Source organism: Mustela nigripes, chromosome 7 (assembly GCF_022355385.1).
Source record: "Mustela nigripes isolate SB6536 chromosome 7, MUSNIG.SB6536, whole genome shotgun sequence".
Taxonomy (NCBI): domain Eukaryota; kingdom Metazoa; phylum Chordata; class Mammalia; order Carnivora; family Mustelidae; genus Mustela; species Mustela nigripes.
In genome coordinates, this window is record NC_081563.1 from 114,412,778 (window position 1) to 114,437,003 (window position 24,226).

The 24,226-nt window shown below is 42.7% G+C and overlaps 1 protein-coding gene across 5 annotated transcripts in view; it reads left to right on the forward strand.

Moving 5' to 3' along the window:
- The window catches only part of TPX2 (TPX2 microtubule nucleation factor), a 56,009-nt gene extending 42,002 nt beyond the window's left edge, over nucleotides 1-14,007 (forward strand). For 4 of the 5 annotated variants that reach the window (XM_059406746.1, XM_059406747.1, XM_059406745.1 and 1 more), the window contains exons 12-17: nucleotides 5,777-5,872; nucleotides 6,898-7,074; nucleotides 7,465-7,611; nucleotides 9,873-9,984; nucleotides 10,667-10,854; nucleotides 12,641-14,007. In XM_059406746.1, coding sequence (XP_059262729.1) covers nucleotides 5,777-5,872; nucleotides 6,898-7,074; nucleotides 7,465-7,611; nucleotides 9,873-9,984; nucleotides 10,667-10,854; nucleotides 12,641-12,751 — 831 coding nt within the window. In that variant the 3' untranslated portion in view covers nucleotides 12,752-14,007. The remainder of the gene's footprint in view (nucleotides 1-5,776; nucleotides 5,873-6,897; nucleotides 7,075-7,464; nucleotides 7,612-9,872; nucleotides 9,985-10,666; nucleotides 10,855-12,640) is intronic. The other variant, XM_059406749.1, reaches the window with a different exon arrangement.
- The last annotated feature ends 10,219 nt before the right edge of the window (nucleotides 14,008-24,226 follow it).

Genomic DNA, 24,226 nt, shown 5'->3' on the forward strand with positions numbered 1-24,226 from the left:
CCCATCACTTCTTTAGAGCTGTCTTCCTGGAAATTCCCATTAGGAGTCCCCCGACCCCAAACCCAGCCCCCATTATTCTTTAGCTGGGCATTCTGCTAGGTTTCTTCAGAGCACTTTTGAAAATCAGGGAATACCTGATTTGTTACCTTTTCATTATCTCTTTTCCTCCACTAGAATGTGAGCTCCCTGAAAGCAGGGACTGTGTACATTTGTCTCACTCAGTTTTGTATCCCCTGCACCTGATGTCGCTGCAGAAGCACTCCACTAGTGGGTAACTGAGTGAGTGATAGTACCAGCTGAAATGCACAGGCCCTGGCTGTGTGAGGTACTGGGAATTCAGAGATGGGGAAATCACAGCACTCATCCTCACAGTTTTCATAGTTTGGTAGAGCAGATTGATATATAGACACATAAGAACAGTACTGTCAATCAACATGGGTTCATCGAACTAATTATTACTTTTTGTAGGTCCTGTGGAGAATGCAAAGGAATGTAAATGGCAACATCCCTGCCCTCAAGTAGCTTACAACTAGGAAAATTTAAAATAGTAAACAAGAAGTCTTCTGTTTTTAAAAACCCAGTATTCAGCCTGGGTACCCCTGTTTTTTAAAAATTTCTGATTTGAGTCCCTAAGTTAGCGTTGAAGGCAATAGAGATGGGGTGTAGGTGGGTCACTGCTACAGAGTTGGTATTTATCAATCACCTTTTCCTCTCCTCCAATCAGTGAGGAGTGAGCCTATTCATAGATAGCTCTTTTGTGACTTATTTGTTAGAGGTTTCTATTGCTATTTTAAAATGTACATCTCTGTCAGGTGAATGCAGAGAGGGGAAGAAAGGAAAAGAGGGATTATTTTGGAACTAAATGAATCCTTAGGTATTTATTTCTATTATTTTATGAAAAGAAATTTATTTATGAAAAGAAATGAGCAGCATGGCTCAGTCGGTTAAGTGTCTTGACTTTGGCATAGATCATGATTTCAGAGTCCTGGGACAGACTCTGCACTGGGCTCCACACTCAGCAGGGAGTCTGCTTCTCCCTCTCTCCTGCTCCTCCCCCACTCACACACACACACACACACACACACACACACACACACACACACACTCTCTCCCCTGCCCTGCCCCAAAATAAATCTTAAATAAACAAACAAACTGGGGTATGGGGGTGGCTCATTTAGTTAAGCATCTGTCTTTGGCTCAGGTCATGATGTCAGGGTCCTAAAATTGAACCCCATATTGGGGGGGGGGTTCCTGCTCAGCAGGAAGTCTGCTTCTCTCCTTCTGCTGCTCCCCCTGTTTCTGCTCTTTCAGTTACACTCTCTCTCTAATAAATAAATAAAATCCTAAAAACATAAGGAAACAGCCAAAAACCCAAGGCCTAGAAGGCTCTCTAATGAGCTCCAGGTTACGCAGATTAGAATCAGAGAAGGACTAGAACCAACCTCTGAGCCTTGCTTCATGTTCTTCCCACTCCCACATGCTCTGAGTGTTCTCTCAAGAGGCTGGTAGCTACCTGTAGAACAACAGGCTCTTGCTTGTTTTATGGTTAGCATTGAAAACCCATTTCATGGGCTTTTGTCACTTTCATTTTAATTTCTGCTCTATGGGATTTCACTATTCCTAGTGATCCTGGCTTTCTTTAGAAAACAGCTTCTGCAGCAGAATGAGCATTTTCTTTACAGTGGTTACCTTGGCAGTGTATAAATTCTTTTAAAGATTAATTTTCCTTTAAGAGCTAATCTGAATCATTTGCAACTAAAACTAAGTAGTCCAGGATAAAAGAGCTGAAAATAATTTTGCTTAATTAAAAGTAAATATTGACCGACTGCCTTGCATTGCTTAAAAATGAGCTTTGAAGGCCACTCCAAGAAAGACATTCCAAACATGTTTTAAGCAGTTAGAGCATTGTAGGGATTAAAGAGAACTCTCTCTCCCAAGGTATAAATTGGGAGCTCAAGAGTCCAAGGTACAAATTCTGTTATTCATTTTTACTATATTCAATGAACATATACTGAATGCTTTATACTTGCCAAAGTCTTTGTTAGGTACTAAGATTAATGGAATAACAGTCCCCACTCTTGAAGGCTGGCAGGCGTTGAACATCTGAATGCACAGTGCTGTGAAGTTTTTTATGTACTGTCCTGGAACTACATACAGGGAAAGAGGGGTTATTTCATAGGTTCTGGGAGTGGAGAGATCAGTTGAAAGCCTTTATTAAAAAAAGAGATGCTTCAATAGAGGCTTAAAAAGAAGGTTTAGGAGCTTCCAAGCAGCTGGGATAAATGGCTAAGAAAGATTTCAAAGAGAACACAAATAAAGGTATGGAGAGAACCAGCGTTAACATTTTGGCAACTGCCAGTAGTTCGTAGTGGTTGGAAGGTGAGCTGTAGAAAGGGACAAGAAAAAGGCTGAATAGTCAGGCAGGGCACTGTATTATGAGGTACCTTGTACTTCATGGCAAGGAATTTGTTATACTATTGTAGGTAGCAGAGGAGCAATGAAAGAACTTTTTAAGTCAGGAAGTTATGTGATCCAATGTGTCTTAGACAAGTAATTCTGACTATATATAGAAGATGAATTGGAGGAGTGAGATGAGAAGCTGGAGGACTATTATAAGGCTAGTGGAATGGTAGAGGTAATCAGTGGTGTGGCCTGTGTATGGTGGTGAAGAGTGAAGAGAAGGAAGAATAGAGGGCAGATGGACACAGCATACACATGCAAATATAACACATAAAGGTTTGAATTTTATCATTTTATTTTATTTTTTCATCATGATAAGTATACTCTTTAACCCCCATCCCCTATTTCTCCCATCCCCCCACCCCCTCACTTCCTGTCCAGGAACCATCAGTATGTTCTCTATAGTGGAGAATCTGTTTCTTAGTTTCTCTTTGTCTCTCTTTTTTCCCTTTGCTCATTTGATTTTTAAATAATGCATATGAGTGAAATCATATGGTATTTGTCTTTCTCTGACGGACTTATTTTGTTTCGCACTCTACTCTCTGGTTCCATCTGTATTGTTATAAATGGCAAGATTTCATTTGTTTTGTAATGGCTGAATAATATGCCATTGGTATTGGGGTGTGTGTGTGTGCACATGTGTGCACACACACACGCCCCATCTTTCTTAGCCACTTATCTAGCAGTGGATATTTGGGCTGCTTCCATGGTTTGGCTGTTGTAAATAATGCTGCAGTTTTTATTTTTATTTATTTTTTTTAAGATTTTATTTATTTATTTGTCAGAGAGAGAGAGAGCAAGTGAGCACAGGCAGACAGAGTGGCAGGCAGAGGCACAGGGGGAAGCAGGCTCCTTGCTGAGCAAGGAGCTGAGGGACTTGATGTGGGACTCAATCCCAGGACCCTGGGATCATGACCTGAGCCGAAGGCAGCCGCTTAACCAATTGAGCCACCCAGGCGTCCCTATTTTTATTTTTTTTTAAATTGATCTGGTCATAATACTTCATTCAAAAAAGCCCAAGAGATACCCCTTTTTAGTTAGGATTAATTGGCAGATTTGTGATAGAGTATGAATTCTACGAGAATCAGAAAGTGCTTATGGAACAACTTTGTAAAATGTGTTAGTCCTGAATGATATGCACAGTATGGTACATGTAACTCAGCCTGCAAGGATTTAAAATGTTGGCAGTGTTTTGGAATCATGACGGGAAAAATCTTCAGAGTAGTTGAATGTATGAGAATTATGGAATATAGAAAATTCATCTCTTCCCTTAATCTACTCTCAAAGAGGTATAAAAGTTAACCCAGATTTTATTTTCTATGCTTAATTATATATATTTTTAAAACAAAAAATTAATATTCTCTATTTTAGCAACTTGTCCCTCTCCCTTCAATATTATAAACACTGTAGTATGTCAGTAATAAAGATATATTTAATTGTTCTTTATAGCTGTATAATATTCTTTTGTATGGATGCACCAAAATTTAAAAAAGGAGTTAACCAATACTTTTTGATAAACAATTGAGCTATTTGTAATTTTTTATTCTTTTAAAAAGTATATTGAAATAATGCCTAAAAACAAAAACTAAACTAGAGATCCAATACTAGAGGTGGAATATTGGCTGAAAGAGTATGACCATTTAAAAATTTAATAGGTAGGGGCACCTGGGTGGCTCGTCATTGAGCATCTGCCTTTGGCTCAGGTTATGATTCCAGGGTCGGGATCCGGCCCCACATCAGGCTCCCTGCTCAGCAGGAAGTCTGCTTCTCCCTCTCCCACTCCCCCTGCATGTATTCCCTCTTTTGCTGTCTCTATCTCTGTCAAATAAATAAATCTTTAAAAAAAAAAAAAAAGTGGGGGTGGGCCTGGGTGGCTCAGTCAGTTAAGCATCTGTCTTTGGCTCAGGTTGTGATCCCAGGGTCCCAAGCAGAAAGCTTGCTTCTCCCTCTCCTGCTCCCCCCACCTCCCCCTGCTTGTGCATATCCTTTCTCGCTCTCTTGTGCTCTCTCTCTCCCTGTCAAATAAATAAAATCTTAAAAAAAAAAATTGAACAGGTAATTCCCCAATGTGTACCAATTTATGACCCAACTGTATGTGAGTGCTGACTTCTCTTTCATATGTGGCAACACTGGTATCAATCAGTCCTTCAAATATTACTCAGTCTTATAAGTGAAGAATAACCTGATTTAATTTATATTTTTAAAAATTATTGAGATCGAGTCTCTTGTGTATCTTTGTGAACTGTTTGTTTTTGTTGTTTGTTTGGCAGAAGAAAATTTAGCTCTTGCCCATACTTTTTCCCATTTCCCTATTTTTTAAAAGATTTTCTTTTCTTTTTTTAAAGATTTTATTTATTTATTTGACAGAGCAAGCATGAGAGAGGAGAGGTCAGAGGGAGAAGCAGACTCCCTGCTGAGCAGAGAGCCCAATGTGGGACTTGATCCTAGGACTCCAGGATCATGACCTAAGCCAAAGGCATTTGCTTAACCAACTGAACCACCTAGACACCCCTCAGATTTTATTTTAAGTAATCTCTACACCCAGCATGGGGCTCAGACTGGAAATTAGGAGTCACGTGTTCTACCAACTGAGCCAGCCAGGCAGCCTGAGGGTGATGTTTTTGAACATAAGTTCTCATTGTAGAGTTGTGTGAGGAATAGGTTTAAGAAAGTGGACAGTATCTATTCTGATCCTAAATGCATTTGGAAGTCTTTTTTTATTTTTTATTTTTTTGGTTTTGAGGGATTAGAGTATAGAAAGGGAGAGAAACAATAAAATAAAATAAAATAAAATAATAAAATTAATTGACATTAATTTGTTTTCTGTTTTTCATAAGCACCAAAAAAGATTGTGATGAATCCTATTTTTACAAGCCATGCCCTTGTTATTCGCTGCTCTTCTGTATGGTAATCTACAGTTAGAATGCTACTGTGTTTCATTAGGCGGGTAAACAGCAATATACTAAATAAAGTACTAGACTTTTTTTGGTTCCTGGTATATGAACTCCCCTTTAATTAAATCCCTTTAATAGAGGGATTTGATCTTTTTTTTTTTTTTTTTAGGATTTTTATTTATTTGACAGAGAGAGCACAAGCAGGGGGAGTGTCAGGCAGAGGGAGAGGGAGAAGGAGACGCCCCACTGAGCAGAGAGCCCAACATGGGACTTGATCCCAGGACCCTGGGATCATGCCCTTAGCCAAAGGCCAATGCTTAACCAACTGAGCCACCCAGGGTCCCCGAGAGGGATTTGATCTTATCACACAGCATAGTAGAGATTGTCCTGGGATGTCTAATTGAATTGCTTACTCCTTGTAGGGTGTTCCTGAGAAGAAAGTACTTCCAATCACTGTCCCCAAGTCACCGGCCTTTGCACTGAAGAACAGAATCCGAATGCCCACCAAAGAAGATGAGGTGATTCCCTGGGATAGAGGGAGTTTTCTTCCTTCTACTTTATCAATTTAATTTAAGCTTTCTTCTTTCTTAAGCTTAATGGAATTCAAAGGCAGTCACTCTCATCTGGAGCTGTCTTTAACAGCGGGTATATGAACATTTGGTCATCTTTTTTGCTCCCCCAAGAACAAAGTAGTTGGTAAGGGTATGAATCTTCTGGTCTTCAGTAGTGACTGGTTATACAACTAATTGGATGCTTATCCATTTCGGTAGCTTTGAAAATCAACCTGTCATAACTTGGATCAAAAGTTGATAAGCCCTATATTTTATTTTGCCTAAGCTATTGTCACCATTCAGTGAGGGACTTTTAAAATTCACACTGAGCAGTTATATCCACCCTGTCTGATCTCCACTAACCCGAGGGTTGCTAAGGTTACTGTGTGGTGATAGTTCATGAAATTGGAATACATAAACTGTCATTGATCAGGCTAGTTTCTTGTTACATCTCCCATTTTATCTATAAATATCCAGAGTTAGGGTAATTCTATAGCAGATCTCAAGCATAAACCTTTTTATAGGTTCATTTGAAACTAAAATACACCGTAATCTTATGTTACCAGCTTGAACCCAAACAACTTACTTGGTCCTATTCTGGGTTTGGCAACCATTAACTCCCAGTCACATGTTTTAGTGGAGTCTGGAGGCTGGGTCAAAGAAGAGGCCAAGGTATATGCTTAGGTAGTACCTCTCCTCTGTTCTTTATTTTGTTCACATTGTTTGATCTCATTTCGGTTTTACAGCCTCCCTTTAGATCCTTCCAGAGTAATTGTGTTAGTCCTTTATCAAATGCTTTCACACTGGTCTCACTCCTATGAAGTGGTAGATGACTTAGGTATTATCCCTCTTTGGTAGAAAAGGAAGCAAAGACACCTAGAAGGTTGAGTGACTTGCCTTAATTAATGATTTCTCTCAAGTACTGTCTTTGGACACCCACATTCTGAAGAGGTGAGATAGAGCTTATGTCTAAACTATGGTTTTTCCTTTAGGAAGAGGAGGAGCCGGTAGTGATAAGAGCGCAACCTGTGCCACATTACGGGGTGCCTTTTAAGCCCCAAATCCCAGAGGCAAGAACTGTGGAAATATGCCCTTTCTCTTTTGATTCTCGAGACAAAGAACGTCAGTTACAGAAGGAGAAGAAAATAAAAGAACTGCAGAAAGGGGAGGTAGGTGTTTCCATTTCTACAAGTACATAATACTATTCTTTGATCTGTCACAGATAATCTTTTATGTTACACTTCTAGCTATAAAATCACTGACTTCCTTTGATCCCTCTAAGAACCTTATGAAGTATAAATAGGGCAAGTTTTTAATAACCCTTCTGGCACAAGGAGATTAAGTGACTTGCCTGTGATCATGTTGCTAGCTATTGGCAATATTGGGAGGATAACCTAGATTTCCTTTTGAAACGCTTACTCTTTCTGCTATACATACCATACTGCTTTAAAAACTGGCCTTTTCTATATTTCGGATTCATCCACATACTCTGGAGTAACTCTTGCTTTCTGGCTAGAGAGACCTTAGGATCTTAAATCTTGTGTTTTCTTTTCTGTTAGGTGCCTAAGTTTAAGGCACTTCCTTTGCCTCATTTTGACACCGTTAACCTGCCAGAGAAGAAGGTGAAGACCACAACTCAGATTGAGCCTTTCTGCCTGGAGACTGACAGAAGAGGTGCTCTGAAGGCACAGACTTGGAAGCACCAGGTGGGGGATGGGGAGAGCAGCTAACATTTTCATTGCATCATTGTTGGTTTGTTAGAATAGGTAGACCCACTACACAGAAATTTATCTGAAAACTAACATACTGGATTATTTCAGGGACTCTCACTCTAAATCAGGGGTCAGCAGACTTTCTGTAAAAGACCAGATAGTGGGGCAACTTGGGGTGGCTCAGTCAGTTTAGTGTCAAACTCCTGATTTCAGCTCAGGTCATGATCTCAGGGTCCTGGAATCAAGCCCCACATCAGGCTCCTCACTCAGCAGGGAGTCTGCTTATTTCCCTCTCCCATTGCCCCTTCCCCTGCTCATGTTCTCTCTCTCTCTCTCTCTCCTTCTCATAAATAAATATTTAATAAAAATAATAAAAAATGAAAGACCAGGTAGTAAATATTTTAAATTTTTATGTGACATATAGTCTCTGTCACATACTGTGTGTGTGTGTGTGTGTGTGTGTGTGTATTTTCAACCCTTTGAAACTGTGAAAACCAGACTTAGCTCAAGGTCTATACAAAGAGGGATTGCAAGCTGGATTTGGCCCACAGACTGAAGTTTGCTGACCTCTGCTCCAAGTGATCCATCTGGGGAATGTGAGAACTAAAAGGCTCTTTTTGCATCAGGACTCTAAGATCTCATCTGTTCCATCTATTAGATTTCTTCCCTACGTGTTTACTCCTTTCTGTTAGTACTTTGATAAGAAATAGTATGGTGAGAATAGATCCTCAGTATGGAGTGCTGTTTTCTCAACATAGTATCCTCCTTTGCTCTTTGTAGATGACAGGTGATTAAGAACAATTGGTTGTTGGTTGGTATAATTGGGATCTAATAATGTGCTATTTGGAAAAAAATTACCCTGAATCCCTAAGTTTGTAAGTGTTTTTATATCATCACTTACCCTGGATTGTTCAAAAGGAGCTCTGAGCTGATCTTTCTAGGAAGTCAAAAGGTTTGATTGCTTACATGACTACATATAAGTCCCTTGGTGGTGGTGTTCCCTAGGAAAACTTAGGACTGTTGTTTTGGAAGTGATAGTGAATCTGTCTTTCCAGGACCATGACATAAAATGTCTGTGGGATATTTCCTATAATAAGAAAAAAAAAGATTTTAAGTTTTTCAAGCATACACAAGAGGATAGTATAATGGTAAGAGGTAGAGAGGATAGTATGATCTTCTTCCATGAACCTGTCACTTGGTTCTATAGTGATCAAAACATGGAAAATCTTATTTTATCTGCATTTCTACCTACCTCTACACTGGATATTTCTACCAACAAAAGATAACTTTGAAGCGAATTCTAAGTATCATTTTAATATCAAGTAAAGATATGTATCTTTTTATCTTCAGTATGTATCTTTAAAAATATAAGTATAAAAACCTCCATAATACTATCACACATAAAAAGATTAATAGTAATCTCTTAATAGTGACAAATAGTGTTCTTACATCTCCAAATCTCTCATTGAATTATTCAAATCAGAATCCAAATAAAGTCCACATATTGCATTTGTTTGATAAATCTCTAAGTCCCCTTTTCTCTGTAGGCTCCTCTACTTACATATTACTTGTGGAATAAACTGGCTTGTTTGTCCTATAAATTTTCCACAATCCCAGTTTTGGTCATTGTATTCCCATGGTGTTATTTAATATATTCCTGTTCCTTCTGTATTTCCTGTAAATGAGTGGTTAAACCTAAAGGCTTGATTAAATTCTGGTTAGATTTGGGGCACCTGAGTGGGTTCTGTTGGTTAAGCATTTGCCTTTGGCTCAGGTCGTGGTCTCAGGGTCCTGGGATTGAGCCCCGTGTTATGCTCCCTGCTTATCGGAAGTCTGCCTCTCCCTCTCCCCCTGCCTCTCCACCCTCCCCCACCTCTGCACCCTGCTCATGCTTTTCTCTCTCTCTCAAATAAATAAATATAATCTTTAGAGAATATTCTGGTTAGATTTTTGGGGGGGTTGGGAGGGAGAATACTTTATAGATGATCACATCCAAGGGTACATAATGTCCACACATTTATTTTTATGTTCGGATACGCCTTAAAAGTACCTAAAGATATTTTCTAGTTCTCCGTGGATTCCAAGGTTATCAGTCTGATCTATTTAGTGTAAAGGGGGTTTTAACTGGGGTTTAAATGAAGTCATCTCCTGCCTTTATTGATGAAGCCATTTAGAAACGTTAGTTCTTAAGCCACTGAGGCAGCAGTTCTGGAAAGTTGTACTGTTGCTTATCTAACAGACATTCTTTCTAACAGCTGGAGGAAGAACTGAAACAGCAGAGAGAAGCAGCTTGCTTCAAGGCTCGTCCAAACACCGTCATCTCCCAGGAGCCCTTTGTTCCCAAGAAAGAGAAGAAATCCATTGCAGGTAGTATTATATGTATTCTTGGGGGATCAGGGCAGAATTGTCAGACTTCCCGGGGAGGATGCTAGGACTCCGTTGTGTCAGTATCAGCTGTGTCAACCAGAAGCATTTGCCTTTAGAGGATCTAGTTGTTCTCTTCTTGGACCAGGTTTTTGGTCTTTGTTGAACCATGCACCTGTGCTGAATTTGCAGCCTATGTTGGGGCCAGATTCAGAGAACAAGAGCCTAGGCAAAGGCAGCTGGCATTTCCACAGCAGTCATGGACTTTACTCACCCAAAGAGTAGTAAGTAAGGGAGGAAGAGCCATGACTTCTTTCTGGAGTCTTCTTTTCCATGAAGCAAGCCTTAGGTATAAAACGCTTGATTCTTTAAAGCACTAGGTAAGGTGTCAGAAAATGGATTCTTCTCCTACATCTGTCTCAGAATCACCGTGTAGTTTTGAGCAAGATATTTCATCTGTATGGGTCTTGCTTTTCTCTGAATTAGATGGTTTCCAGGAGCCCTTCCAACTGTTAAAATCCTAGGACTTTTTCTTTGTGGTATGTTCCTCCTTTCTGCTGACAGGGCTTCCCTAGAATTTAGCCTTTCTGTTGCCGGGTGTGTCTGTGCTACTTGCTGCATGCAGGGGGCTGGGTTTATGCAGGTCGTGCTTGTGCACCAATATTGTCTCTGTTTCTGTACTCAGAGGGCCTTTCTGGTTCTCTAGTTCAGGAACCTTTCCAGCTGGCCACTGAGAAGAGAGCCAAGGAGCGGCAGGAGCTGGAGAAGAGAATGGCTGAGGTAGAAGCTCAGAAAATCCAGCAGCTGGAGGAGGCCAGGCACCAGGAGGAAGAGCAGCAGAGGGAGGAGCTGGCCAGGCTACGGAAAGAACTGGTAACTGGGCAGCATTAACACTGACTAACCTAGAGTTGTCTCTGTTTTATCTGTACCTTGCCTTGTCCCAGAAAGGATCTATGGTGGCCTACCAGGACATATCAAAGATGAGTGAAGGTGGAAAATCACACAAACCAAGAACGGTGGCAAAATTGTGATGTGAACAATGTTAAAGATGTGCACATTGTGATCCATGTGTCCGCTATGTTTGAGCCTTAATTTTGGCTCTTTTTAGAAACCAACCTGTTGGTTACAAAACTCACAGTGTTCATGAGATACAAACAAGCTAATAGTTAAAAACAACAACAACAACAACAACAAAAACTAGTCTTGATACTGAATTCAGACAGAATTTCTTCTGGGGGGTCTTCATAAGGAGGATATCATGTGGTATAACATGCACAGTGATGCATTCCTAGGATTTCTTTATTTATCTCATTTTATTTCCTTTACACTTAAGAAAACCGATGTGGTTTTGCAATTAGACAAGAATATGTAGGTAGGGAAGGACATGGGAATTACATTGCAACTGCATTTTCATTTTTCTCTTAATAATTTACTCAAATTTCTTGGGGTTATAGCACCTATTGGTCCATGTGACCTTCAATGCTAACACTAGAAAAATGATTTAGATATTAAGTTATCCAGAAAGAAAGCTTAATTTGCAGTTAGGACTTTTTCACTCAGAGGGCAGCAAGGTGCATTCACTGCATTAATGAGCAAAGAGACAGTTTCAGATGGAACTTCATGAGACTGATAAAAGGAAGATTATATAAATACATAAGTTGTTGCAGTTTTGTCTCAAAAGCCTAGGCCAGCTGCTGTTAGAGCTGTTGGCAGAGATGACTGTGGCCTTGGGAAGGTTTTAGGGACAAACTTAAAGGGACTAACTTGTTGGAAAAACCCAAGCTGCCCTTTGCTGATTGGATGAAAAAAATGATACAGTTCCCACTCTAGATATGCTCACAGAACCAGCCTTTTTTCCAGCCTGAAGTTCTTTGATTTTTCTTCAACACTCGGTACTGCTTCTTGTATTTGTCCCCATCTTCGAGGTGTTACTTAACAATGATTCTCAGTGTAGGCTGGTACTGGTGTCAGGGTCCTAAAGCACAGTTCAGTCGATGCTAGTTAGCTCTCACTAACCTGACTTAATTCAGGATTGTTTTAGACTGCCCAGAAGGAAGGCTGGCTTTCTCCCAGCAGCCCTTCCTGGTTATGGTTTTTCTTTATTTGTTTGTCCATGGTTTGGGTGACTATTAAGACTTGATAAGTTTAAGATTGTACTCTGGGAGGTTTTGTTTGTTTGTTTGTTTAAACATACAGTGTATTGTTAGTTTCAGTGGTAGAGTTCAGTGATTCATCAGTCTTATGGCACCCAGTGTTCATTACATCCCATGCCCTTCTTAATGTCCATCACCATTTATCCCAGCCCCCCCACTCCCCAGGCTGATGGGTTCTTAACATGTATCTCTTTTCTGCTGCAGTTGTGTACAGCTCGGTTAGCCCTAATAAAAAAAACAATCAAGCTCAAGCTGGAGTTAGGCTTGATGTTCTTTGGTGCAGACTGAGGGACCCCCAAGACCTGAACAGAAACCTACTTGGGCGCAAAAGCTCACGTGCTTTTCCTTTATGCTGTGTTGCATTTTTTACCCCCTCTTGGATAGTGATTTGGATCTCTTAAGACTATATAAACATTTTCTCAAGAAGAAAAAAATAAATGAAAACAACTATATGCATAGTTCTCTAACATCCTGATCAGTGGTAATTCTCTGTCCTTACTCTGCAGGTGCACAAGGCAAATCCAATACGCAAGTACCAGGGTGTGGAAGTAAAGTCAAGTGACCAGCCTCTGACTGTGCCCGTTTCTCCCAAGTTCTCCACTCGATTCCACTGCTAACCTGAGCCGTGAGCTGCAGGCACCACCTGAGAACAGGAGCTGCTCTTTTCATCAAACCAGGAGCCTTCTTTCCTTGTCACCAGGGCATGGAGAGAACCCATTTCTCAAGACTTTTACCTGCCCATGCCCAACAGAGTGTACCTGACAAGTGTGGACTCCAATTTTGTTGAGAGTTGTTTTCCTACGTTATTGAGACTAAGAATGAGACCCAACTGATGCATGTCTTGCTCTGACTCCATGTGATGATTTCTTTGAACCATCAGTCAACCTTTAATATGAGTCTTAACTCTGACTAAGTTTGAAGTTTCTGTATCAGCACAGTAGATACTCTCTGTTGCCTCTTCACTCCCCTCTCCCTTTTTTTCTTTTTAACCAGAAAATAAAGATAGTTAAATACTAAGATAGGATTTAAGTCATGGCTTTCCTGAGGAACAGTCAGTGTATCAGATTCTTTCCTCATTTCTGCCCCAAATGAATTTAGAGTCAAGTAGACTGTCTCTACAAGGGCGGAAGTCTCATTAATTGCACAGCCACGAGGAAGACCATGGACCGACATGGAGCCTCATGGCATCCATCGGCAAGTTTTGGGGCAGAGTTGCTGTTAAGGCACGTTCTTCCTTGTCAATGCTGATAATAGGGGATGCTGTCCAGTACACATTTTAAGTCCTCTGATAAACTGGAGAGGAATAAATATGTTTGTCTTCCCTTCCCTGATTTTGTTACTTCATGTTTTTAATTCTGTCAAGCCCCCTTGGAGGTCACATCTTATTGGAGAAATGGGTACTTTGAGAGGAGGAGGGTCCAGGAACTTTTTAAAGCACAGGCTCTGTCCTTAGAGGAATGTGCTTTGTGCAGTCAAATGCTCTACCCCTGAGCTATACCCCCAGGAATGTGCTTTGTAACGCTTTTCTGGCCTTCCTTATTTTGTTAACTCCCTTCCCGGAAATACTCTGGAAGGCAATCCACGTGTGTTATGCCTTCACACAGACCTGTGCCTTCTTTCCTAAATGTGTTTTTTCTCATCTGGAAAATTCCTTATAAGGCTAAAGTAAAATCTTTTTCATAAATCCTTCCTTGAACCCCGACCTCTGCAGGCAAGAGTGATCACTTCCTTCTGTGTGCCTCTCAAATGTTTCCTGTATATATCTCTAGTAGAACAGTTATACTGCTGAATTACTTGTTCACAAACTGGTAGAGACCCAGATATCTAAAATTTTCTTAGTCCTTGAAAATAAAAATTATCTTAGTCATCTCTGTATTTTTGTAGCTGGCACAGAATTTGCTAGATCCATGTTAAATACTGTATTTTCTCTTACACTTGTCCTTATTTATGAACTGTACTCTTCACTAGTCCTCTACTTCTGAGCTAAAGGATATAAGAGCATCCATATTCAGCCCACGCCAGTCCTAGGCACTCTAGAAGATAGTAAACTTATTTTACATTCCTTTCATTTATTCATTCAATGAGCATTATGAACAGGCTGTTGTAGATTCGGTGACGGATGATAAAGCGAGACATGATTTGCAGATCCCTGAGCCTCCTGAAGACCACTGACCGATGCAAGATATAATTCCCTTATTCATTCCCATAAGTGTAGATTACAGGGCCATACTTACTCATGCAATTCATTTAACAACTATTTACTTGGCGCTAAGTGTATATACCTTGGGACCACTTAGTCTCTGGGAGTAGAACAATGAACAGAAGAACTTGCCTTCATGGAGCTTACCTTTTAGGAGGGAAGACACCATAAGCAAGCAGCTGTCCTCTCTCCTGTCATGTAGAAAATGTTTCTCTGACTACCATGTGGAGAATAGACTGGAATGGGTTGGGGCATGTCGGTGAGAGTTAATAGGAGCTTGGGCTGGGGTAGCAGCAGTGGAGTTGGTGAGAAATGGTTGGGTTCTGAGTGTATCCTGAAGTTGTAACTGGCAAGACTTGATATATTGGACGTGGTGTGCGAGAAAGAGGGTAATTGAGGAAGGTACATAGATTATCTGTCCTGTTTTTGACAGTTTTTGGCAGTTTTTGACAGTTCATGGTCATTCATATATTTCCATCTGGTATCAAATGTTTTATGTATTTCACCCATTTTTTAAATTTTTAGTCATTGCAGGGAAGAAAATAAATCCAACCCTCAAAATGAGGGTCCTAGAAAGAGCATTACTGAGAATTATGGACCTACTGGATCCTTCTGGATTGCCCTCCAGACAGGCCCATGTCGGGGTGGTAATGTGTGACAGTCTTGGAGAGGCAACAGAATGGGATTACATTACTTCAGAGCAAAGACCTTAAAACTGAGATGCAGACATCCATTGCCTCCTGCTCCCCAGAATTCCTCAGTTTCCCAGCAGCAGGCTGTTTCTCCTCAGCTCCGTCTGTCTAGTACCCCATTCTCTTTCTTCATGATCCTCGTTTCTAATAGTCTCCCATTTCCTCCAAAGCTCAAAATTTCCACTTCTATCTTACAGAGGAAGTCAGGTTCTTTATCCCTTCCAGCCATATTCTAGTGGGAGCTGCACTTTCAACACCCAGAATTTGCTCTGAAATTTTCCTAAGCAAAGAACCTGCCCTCTGATAGGAATTTACTGAATTTTACTGAGAAATCTGGCTGTCACTCTATGCTTGGCAATCTTACAAGGCTTCTAGCTCATGCGCACATGCCGATGGTTAGCATTCCCACAGTTTCTGGGAAGGACTTTGTTTTCAGCGTTGTTTTGACTTGGCCATGGTTTCCCATTGCTAATAGTCTCGTGCTCATTAACATACATGTGAGCTTACTGTTCACTCTTACTGTGGTCGGTCGTTTTGTCCTTGTGTGATTGCTCTGTTGCCATCTTGACTGCTGTTTTATGCCTTGCCGGTTCTTTTCCACAGAGCTGTGTCCCTGGAAAGTGGAGCTTGGGCAGTAGGAGCTACCGTGGCAGCCACTCCAGAGTTTAACGGAGAGAACACCCGTATACAAGGCATTGGAACAAGACGAGATGTGACTGAGTAATGTGAGACACTAAAAGTACTGAGGGAGTTCAGAGATTGTTTTTGGAGATGAGGCTGCCGTGCTTAAAGATGTTCCTTTTTTTTTTTTTTTAAGTAAAAATTGCCAAAGGAGTATAGTATGTCTTTTGGAAACCATTAAAATAATTCAGACCATATAGAATAAACCATGCAAGTCTCTTTATTTCCCTGCTCCCATTTCCCAGGGGTACCCCATTGCTAACAATTGCATATTCTTCCGGAAGGTTTTTATGTAACACGCAGATTTCAAGGGCATTTTTCTTTTCTTGTAATAATAAGATTGTAGCATTCCGCATTTGTTTTTAATTTGCTCCTTGAAACGTACATTCACATGGTTCAGAATTCACAAGTTACAAAGGCGAAGTCCTCCACCTTTTCTCCCAACTGTTCAGTTCCCGTCATCAGAGATAGTGCTGTCAGGCGTGTTCCTTTGCAGGGACAGTCACCATAGATGTATTTCTATCTCCTCTCTCCTTTAACTTTTATACAAATAGTATCATGCTTTACAGTCTGTACCTTGCTCTTTTCATATGTGTTCTGGATTGAATGATGTTCAGGCACTACCTTGGGCCTGTTCTGACTTCCCCCGACTGAAGTATGAAGCCTCTTAGGAGAACCTAGTGACAAGGAGGCAGACTTGGAGAAGAGTCTAGATCCTCTGCAGATATCCTAGGCTAGTGACCTGAGGTTCCAAGGACTCGAGGACAGGTCAGCAACACCTGGTCTCCCACCTCCTCCTGGCCTAGCTGAGCCTTGGGGGCTTGTTGGCCTGGGTATCTGGTGAAGCCTGTGCATCTCCTTGGATAAATCTCGACATTGCTTCCTTTTCAGTTCCCTTCTGAATCTTATCTGCTGAGAAAGTTCTTCATTGCTGAGAGTAGCAGTTAAAAAAGCTGTTAGCCACGTGGCTGGGCTCCGATTTCTGCAGAAGCAGGCTGAGTTACAGCGTGGTGGTGCGGATCCAGGTAGGAATCAGTCAACATTTTGAGTCCTGAGCTGCCATCTGCCTTGCAGCCTGCTGGGATGCTCAGTTTAGACAACATATAAAGTTTCCTGGATACGGGACAAACCCAGGCCTATGGAAAGAGCAGGAAGGTTAAAGTGTGTGGTACTTTGAGTGGTGACGAAGGCGTAACCAGGGAGCTGACATGTTTGCACCAACGCCAAGAATTCCAGGACAATTTGTTATCCAGCTGAAGCCAGTGTAGTTGCTACAAAAAAAAAAAAAAAAAGCCTGGGGACAAACATACTTTTTGCCTTGTTTCCTTTGTCTTCTTGCATACCCACTGTATTTTCTAGTGCTGCCGTGAAGGATACGGACATTGAAAATGTCTCATGGTATTTGTTATTTTCGTTCTTGCAATAGAATAACAGACAGAGCTCGGGTCAAAGCAGGGCTCTTATGTGCTGAGGGTATCAGCTTCCTGAAACGGTTTGGCAGATGCTGACATTCCACCCAGAGAAACCATGGTTGGAGGGGTAGGAGAAACAGCTTAGAAAACTCTGGGTTTTATCAGAAAATATTTCACCAGACTTAATTAACCTTGACCTGAAGACATCAATTACCTTCTGCCTTGTCCTTAAAATTTTGTTAGCCAGAAAGGAATAAAAACCTGGCCTCTCTGATGTGCTGAGACCCATGTAGTTACGGGACTAGTATCCTAGAACATCCCAGACAAGCATGTGGATGTGTTAAGAATTGTAGCCAAGTGTTGTTTCTCTGCTTGTTTTGGCACCAAAGCTATTCCCAGGTTTTCTTTCAGGAGCAAGGGTGGGAGACGTAGTTTTCAGTGGGTCAAGATACAAAATGGAGTCAATGGTCTTAAGCAGTAATCTGAAAAACAGTTTGGGGCAGCATTTTTCAAGCTTGCTTGGTGGTAAGGAGAATTGAAAAGTCTCTAGCCTGACACTGACATGCTCCTACCCAGGAGCATGTGCACACAGTCACGTCCTAGAGACATGCTGCTAAGTGACTAGAAAGTGACAGAATTCACTCTATGCAAAAATATTGGGTGGGTTCTACAACTTTTTTTTTTTTCAGTTTTTAAGGTAGGGTTTATTGTTAATCAAATACCATTCTGACAATACCTGGTAATAGGAACAAAGAGAAAAAAATACATCACTCACCTTGATCATGGTACACTTTGTATGATCTGTTTTTTTCTTGTATGAAGCTTTAGTCTGTTTCTTGACACTGAAGGGTTTTCTCTACCACTGAAGAGTTTTTCTTACCACATTTATATACTTGCCTGGGATGTTCTGGTGTGTGTGTATATATATGTGTGTGTGTGTGTGTGTTTCACTTAGCATAGTAGCAACTCAAATATATTTCCATATTACTGCATAAATGCCAATTTTAACAGCAACATACTGTTCCATTGTTTTGAGTTTGCTTCTCCCCACTGAAAATGCTTGTTTTGCAAAGAATTTTTCTAGACTCAGCGTATCATGCTTAGCGAAATAAGTCAAGCAGAGAAAGACAACTATCATATGATCTCCCTGATATGAGGAAGTGGTGATGCAACATGGAGGCTTAAGTGGGTAGAAGAATAAATGAAACAAGATGGGATTGGGAGGGAGACAAACCATAAGTGACTCTTAATCTCACAAAACAAACTGAGGGTTGCCGGGGGGAGGGGGTTTGGGAGAAGGGGGTGGGATTATGGACATTGGGGAGGGTATGTGATTTGGTGAGTGCTGTGAAGTGTGTAAACCTGGTGATTCACAGACCTGTACCCCTGGGGATAAAAATATATGTTTATAAAAATAAAAAAATTAAAAAAAAAAAAAAAAGAATTTTTCTAGACTCTATTTATAGGACAGATTTTTTCATGCCTCTTTTGTATCATGTCTGTCTCTAAACAAAATGTTTCAAACCATTTTCAAGCTTTGTAATTAAAATTTTAAAAGAAAATATAAACTCCTCCCAAAAGTATAGTTAATGACATGATCCTGGCATACACATTTGCAAAATGGAAAGCTCCTTTTAGCTGCCGTGATGTCCATGTTACCGGCCTCATGCCTAGAGAAAGCGTTTACTGGCCTTTGGCAAAGCCTTTCTGGAGACAACTCTCATTATGTTATTTAAAGTCTTAGAACTCTGCGTTTTCAGACAGACTTACATAGTTGATTGTTGTCTCCAAGCCTTCAGATCAGATTTGAAAAGAAGACACCCTTTGTCTTTTTTAGAGTTAAGACCAAGACTGATGTGTCTTTGGGAAGAGTAGGGGCAGGGAATCCAATCTGACTTCCGTCACTGACACACTGCGTGATTTGTAACAAGTCACTCTCCTTTTCTGGACTTGAGTTTCCACTTCTGTCAAATGAGGAGAGTTGGAAAGATCAGTAAGGCTATTTCAACTTGAGTATTTTCAGAATTTTTAACAGACCTTTTGTTCTAACCACACCAAGCCTACTTTCATATTTATATTTTTCTGTAGCCACCTGCTCCACCATTGCAAGAGGGCACCTCTAGGGAGCTCTCCTGCCCCTGGATTACCATTTGAACTTCAGTGAAGTATGTTGGAGACCAGTGTGCTGTCTTGTTGAGGACTTTCCAACGGTTGTTCTGGAAGCGGAAATCTAGCCCAGATCACTCCAGGGGACTAATCCCCGAATAATGTCCTCTGACACACACACATATTTTCTGATGTTTCTCTTGACCTTGGAACTGGTTAAAGACTGCACAGAATGTTCAGTGAATTCTTACTACTGCAAGGAAGTCCCTCCCATCCTTGGCTTTTCCAAGATGTGAGAATATCTAGTAGTGGTTTTTCTCTTGTTGGAGGCAGTTTAAGGACATCACGGTAAAATGGATATCTTGCCTTGTTGCTCTTCTGTTTCTCTCCACTGCAGTTTTCAGTGTTCATGGTCAAGGGGACTCGGATTGCTTTGGGTTAATTGTCACAAGGTTCAGGAAGAACACAGCAGTCTTTAGTGGATAAAACCCCAGATTAGGAATTGGGAGAGTGGCTTCAGGCTTTCTGACCTTGAGCATGTCATTTTGAATTCTCTGCGTTCAATTTCCTCACCGTAGAAGTTAGAACGATGTCTCTAGAAAGGACCTTTCCTCCTGCTCTTTGGAGGACAGTTTGCTCCCAGCTTTAACATGACCCAAAGGCACTCTGAGCAGCAACGGTGACTGTCACATTGGGCTCTTATTCTCGTTGGCTAGTGTGACTTAGTGTGACCACACTTGAGTCATATGCTCAGTATTAATTATCAGAGGGTATGTGTCACCGGGGGTTGCCAGAAGCCCCTGCTGTTTGCCCAAAGCTAACAACCTGACAGGACGGGGCCAGCAGCTGCGAGTTAACCACCAGCAAGAGGAGCAGAGAGACCTCTCAGAGACTCCATGGGAGTTTGTGCAGGCAAGAAAGGAGAGATTTGAGTTGAGCCTATAGAAATCACCCTTACTGGCTGGAGGTTGATGTCTACACTGGAGGCTCACTGATTCTGACGGCTCATTAGCCTTTTTCTTTCCCTTGTGGTAATTTGTTACAGCAGCAGTAGGGACAAACACGGGAAGCCACCCAGCGCAGGCGCTCAGAAAGGAGTGGGAAGGGGCTGCCTGTACCCACTGCCCTTCGCGGCTTCAGTTTTTGTGCAGCTTCTTGAAATACTAGCTGTAGTGACAACTGAGCGTTTCTGCATTTTCCTCACCACATATAGAACATTCCTATTACTCAGAAGCCTTAGGAAAATGGGTAGGAATTAGGCTGCAAGCTCAGCAGCAGGGGCTGGGGAGAATGTTCCCTGGGACAGCAGTCCTCTGGGGGCGTTCTGTGGATCCGCAGACCAGCCTCATGAGTTCCAGAAATGTGAATTCTCCAGCCCCATTGCAGACCTCCTGAGTTGGACCCTCTGGATGTGGGGCCCAACGATGGGTGTTCGAACAAGCCCTCAAGGGGACCGATGCATTCCCAAGTGTGAGGACCACCGTGCCAGGAAAGAGAAGTGCATGCAGGTCCTGAGAGACAACAGGTTTCCCAACTCGGAGGCTCTCTGGGCTGGGGAGCCAGCAGCCATTCTCTCCCACGGAGGCCAAACAACAGGGGGTCTGGGGGGCCAGAACACCCTTCTCTGCAGCTCCCTGGGGTGTCACCTTTGTGAGGTCTGCCCGTGTGACACGGGAGAGCTGCCGATTCGTTGAGTAGGTATTTACCTCCCTAGCCAACGCTCCATTACCAGAATAAAGGAGAGCAGAAGGCTTTTCCATGGGGCCTTCCAACTAGTCATATGACAGATGAGGAAACTGAGGCTCCATGTTTAAATGACTGTTCCCAAAGTCACATTGCTGGGAGGTGGCAGAGTGCGGATCCAGGTCTGTCTGCCCTCGGGTGCCCTCTGCCCCGCACCAGGTGCATCCCTTAAGCAGAGCCCCACCACCACCACATCGGGTGAAAAAGAAATTGTTTCTCTCTACTTCCAAGACCAGCAACTCAGGACCTGGGAGCAAGTACCCTGTGAAGGTTGCATTTGGAGCTGGAGCCCTCACTCAGCTCTTAGCCTTGCAATGGGAAGCCTCCAGCAAAGCGTCCCAGGGGCTGGGAGGCAGGTCGTCTCTCCCCACTTTCACCCAGCAGGCATGTCCTCAGACCGTGCTGGAGGCTTGGGTTCCTGTCAGGGAGGTGGCAGCTGCCAGTCAATAAAGTCACAAGTCTTGGCAGGACTGAATGCTCGCCAGGGTAGGTCAAAGGGCCAGAATGTGCTTTGCCCCAGCCCCCTCCTGGTTTGGACGCCCCTGGCCATCCCAGGCACGGCCGCTCCTCGCACCCCCCGGTTCTTATGGGGACCCAGTTTAGCAAATGGACCTCAAGTTTTATAAATAGCTCAATGGCAGCCAGGGAAGCCATCCTGTGCAGCAGGACAGAACATGCATTCCCCACTTTTTGAGCCATTTCCTGGGCTCGCGTGACAGGTATAACTCGTTGTGCGAAGTTGAATTCCTTTCGACTCCCAGGTCTCTACTCGGGACTTGGGTCTTGCTTTTACTCTTCCATGTGTCTGTGTTTGTCCCCTGCCCCCACTGGCCCTGCCCTCCTGAAGTGGTGCTTCCAAGTCTGCTCCTGGGACGTTTCCTGTTCTTGGAACAGCTGCAGCAGCCTGGGGTACCCTCCTGCTACTTGATCCTATAGGGAGGTGTCCAGTGGCCCTGGGTAATTTTCAGATGACCTTGTTCCTCTGACGTCATTACCTGGCTATTTTTGGCTTTGCTGTTTATGCTGCAGAGTTGGGCTGAGACAGGGGAGAGGCAGAAAGGGGAGGTTTCCCATTGTCCCGGGGCCCCTCCAAAGTGGGAGTCCTTGCTCTTCAGCACTTACAGAGCACCTGCTGAATGTCAGGCCCTGGGCTACCAACCTGATGACGAGGTCTCAGTCTTTTTCACTCACTCGATTTCACTCTCCAGTGGGCATTTAGTGGTACGGAGTTGTAATTAAGCAGGAGAGCTCGGGAGCTGAACTCGTGGAACTCATGAGGCTGGTCTGCGGGTCCACAGAACGCCCCCAGAGGACTGCTGTCCCAGGGAACAATTCCCCCGGCTGGGGTTTACATTCCGATGCCCCTGGAACCCTCTCTTGGAAACCTTGAGCAAATTATTCCTCCATGCCTCGGTTTTCCCTTGGAAATGGGAGTGAAAGCAGTATCTACTTCATCAAGTTGTTCTGAAGATTAAGGGAGTTAGTATGGCACATGGTAAACACACAATAAGTATTCGTGACCATTACTTCATGATGGCACCCCTTTTTGCACTAGGTCCTTGGGATACAAAGTTGATGGACACGATCCCTGTCCTGAGCTGGATCTGGATCTAGATCCCCAGAGCCCCAGATACTAAGACCGGATATACCGTCCGCATAACACGTCAGAAGAGAACACCCATCATGTGTGCCATTGTACCCTAGCTTGTAGGGGCATTTCAAAGAAATGAGGTGATGTTCTTGTCCTGGGAGAGCCGCAGAGCAGTGGTTCTCAACCCCAACTGCACATCAGAATCTTCTGGGAAGATTCAAAATATACCAGCATTCTGGGCTGCACCTCCTAAAGATTATGCTTCCAGTAGCCTGAAGTCAGGAGGGGTTCAAGCTTCAGGGGTTGTAGAAGCTCTCCAGACATTTCCAAGGTGCCGGGGTCGTGGGAGAAGCACAGCCCAGGCTCTAGAGGCTGGAAGAGCTTACCTGCTGCACCAGCGGACTCTCTCAGGAGGGCCCCGAAGCTGACCCTCTGACTTGGGGGTTCTCAAACTTGGGTGTGCATGACAGCCACCTGAATGTTGGTTAGAAAGAGAGGCCTGGGGTTCCCTTCTAAAGAGGCTTCATTGAAAACAAACTCGGGGTTCTGGGCACTGAGAAAGTTGGCCAGAGCCATGCCTTCATCCAAGAAGTCATCACTGACCTGCAGTCCCAATTCATGCTGTTTTTTTTTAATTTAAATTTTTTTTTTAAGATTTTATTTATTTATCAGAGAGAGGGGGAGAGAGTGAGCACAGGCAGACAGAATGGCAGGCAGAGGGAGAAGCAGGCTCCCTGCTGAGCAAGAAGCCCGATGTGGGACTCGATCCCAGGACACTGGGATCATGACCTGAGCTGAAGGCAGCTGCTTAACCAACTGAGCCACACAGGCGTCCCATTCATGCTGTTTTTATATCTCTTGTAGGGTGTGCCACTTTCTTGAAGTAAAGAAATCTGTGCGCTTATTGATACGTTTCCAATTTTTAATCCACTTAGAGTCACAAATGGTCATTTCAAAAAAATTGGAAGAGCCAAAGAATAAAAACCATCTCTACTCCCCAACTTATTAATATGTGCATTTATATCCCTCCAGACATTCTCTCATTTTCTTAATAAATGTTTTTTTAAAAAATGTTATGTATTTGAGTGAGAAGTGAGTGAGAAAGCAGAAGCAGGGGGAACAACAGAGGGAGAGAGGGAGAAGCAGGCTCCTCTCCGAGCAGAGAGCCCAATGTGGGGCTCAATTCCAGGATCCTGGGATCATGACCTGAGCCGAAGGCAGATGCCTAACCAACTGAGCCATCCAGGCACCCCGTTAATAAATGTTTTTAACAGCAAAAAAGGATCCCACTTCATGAATGACTTTACATTTTTCACCAAAAATGTACCATGTGATGATTCTATCGTTATCCTTCCTCATCTCCATGTCTCCGAAGTGACCACATTAGCCCTTGCCACAGATTAGAGCATCCAGTAAACAATCCATGATTTCAAGATGGATCAGGTGTTGTTTGAATTTCCAGAGGGATCTTTGTTCAGTTTGCCACACAGAGTGTCCATAGGCTTACCAGCCTTGGAAGGAAGGTCCGGGTCTTCCCTAGGCCTTACCCAGAGGATTGAGAGGTACTGCCCCAGCCCCAGGCTTAGTGGCCGGAGGTGGGAGTGGGCAGGAGAAAACAGTCCTGAGTGGCTCCCATGTCAGGACCACAGGAAAGATGTGAGGGCAAT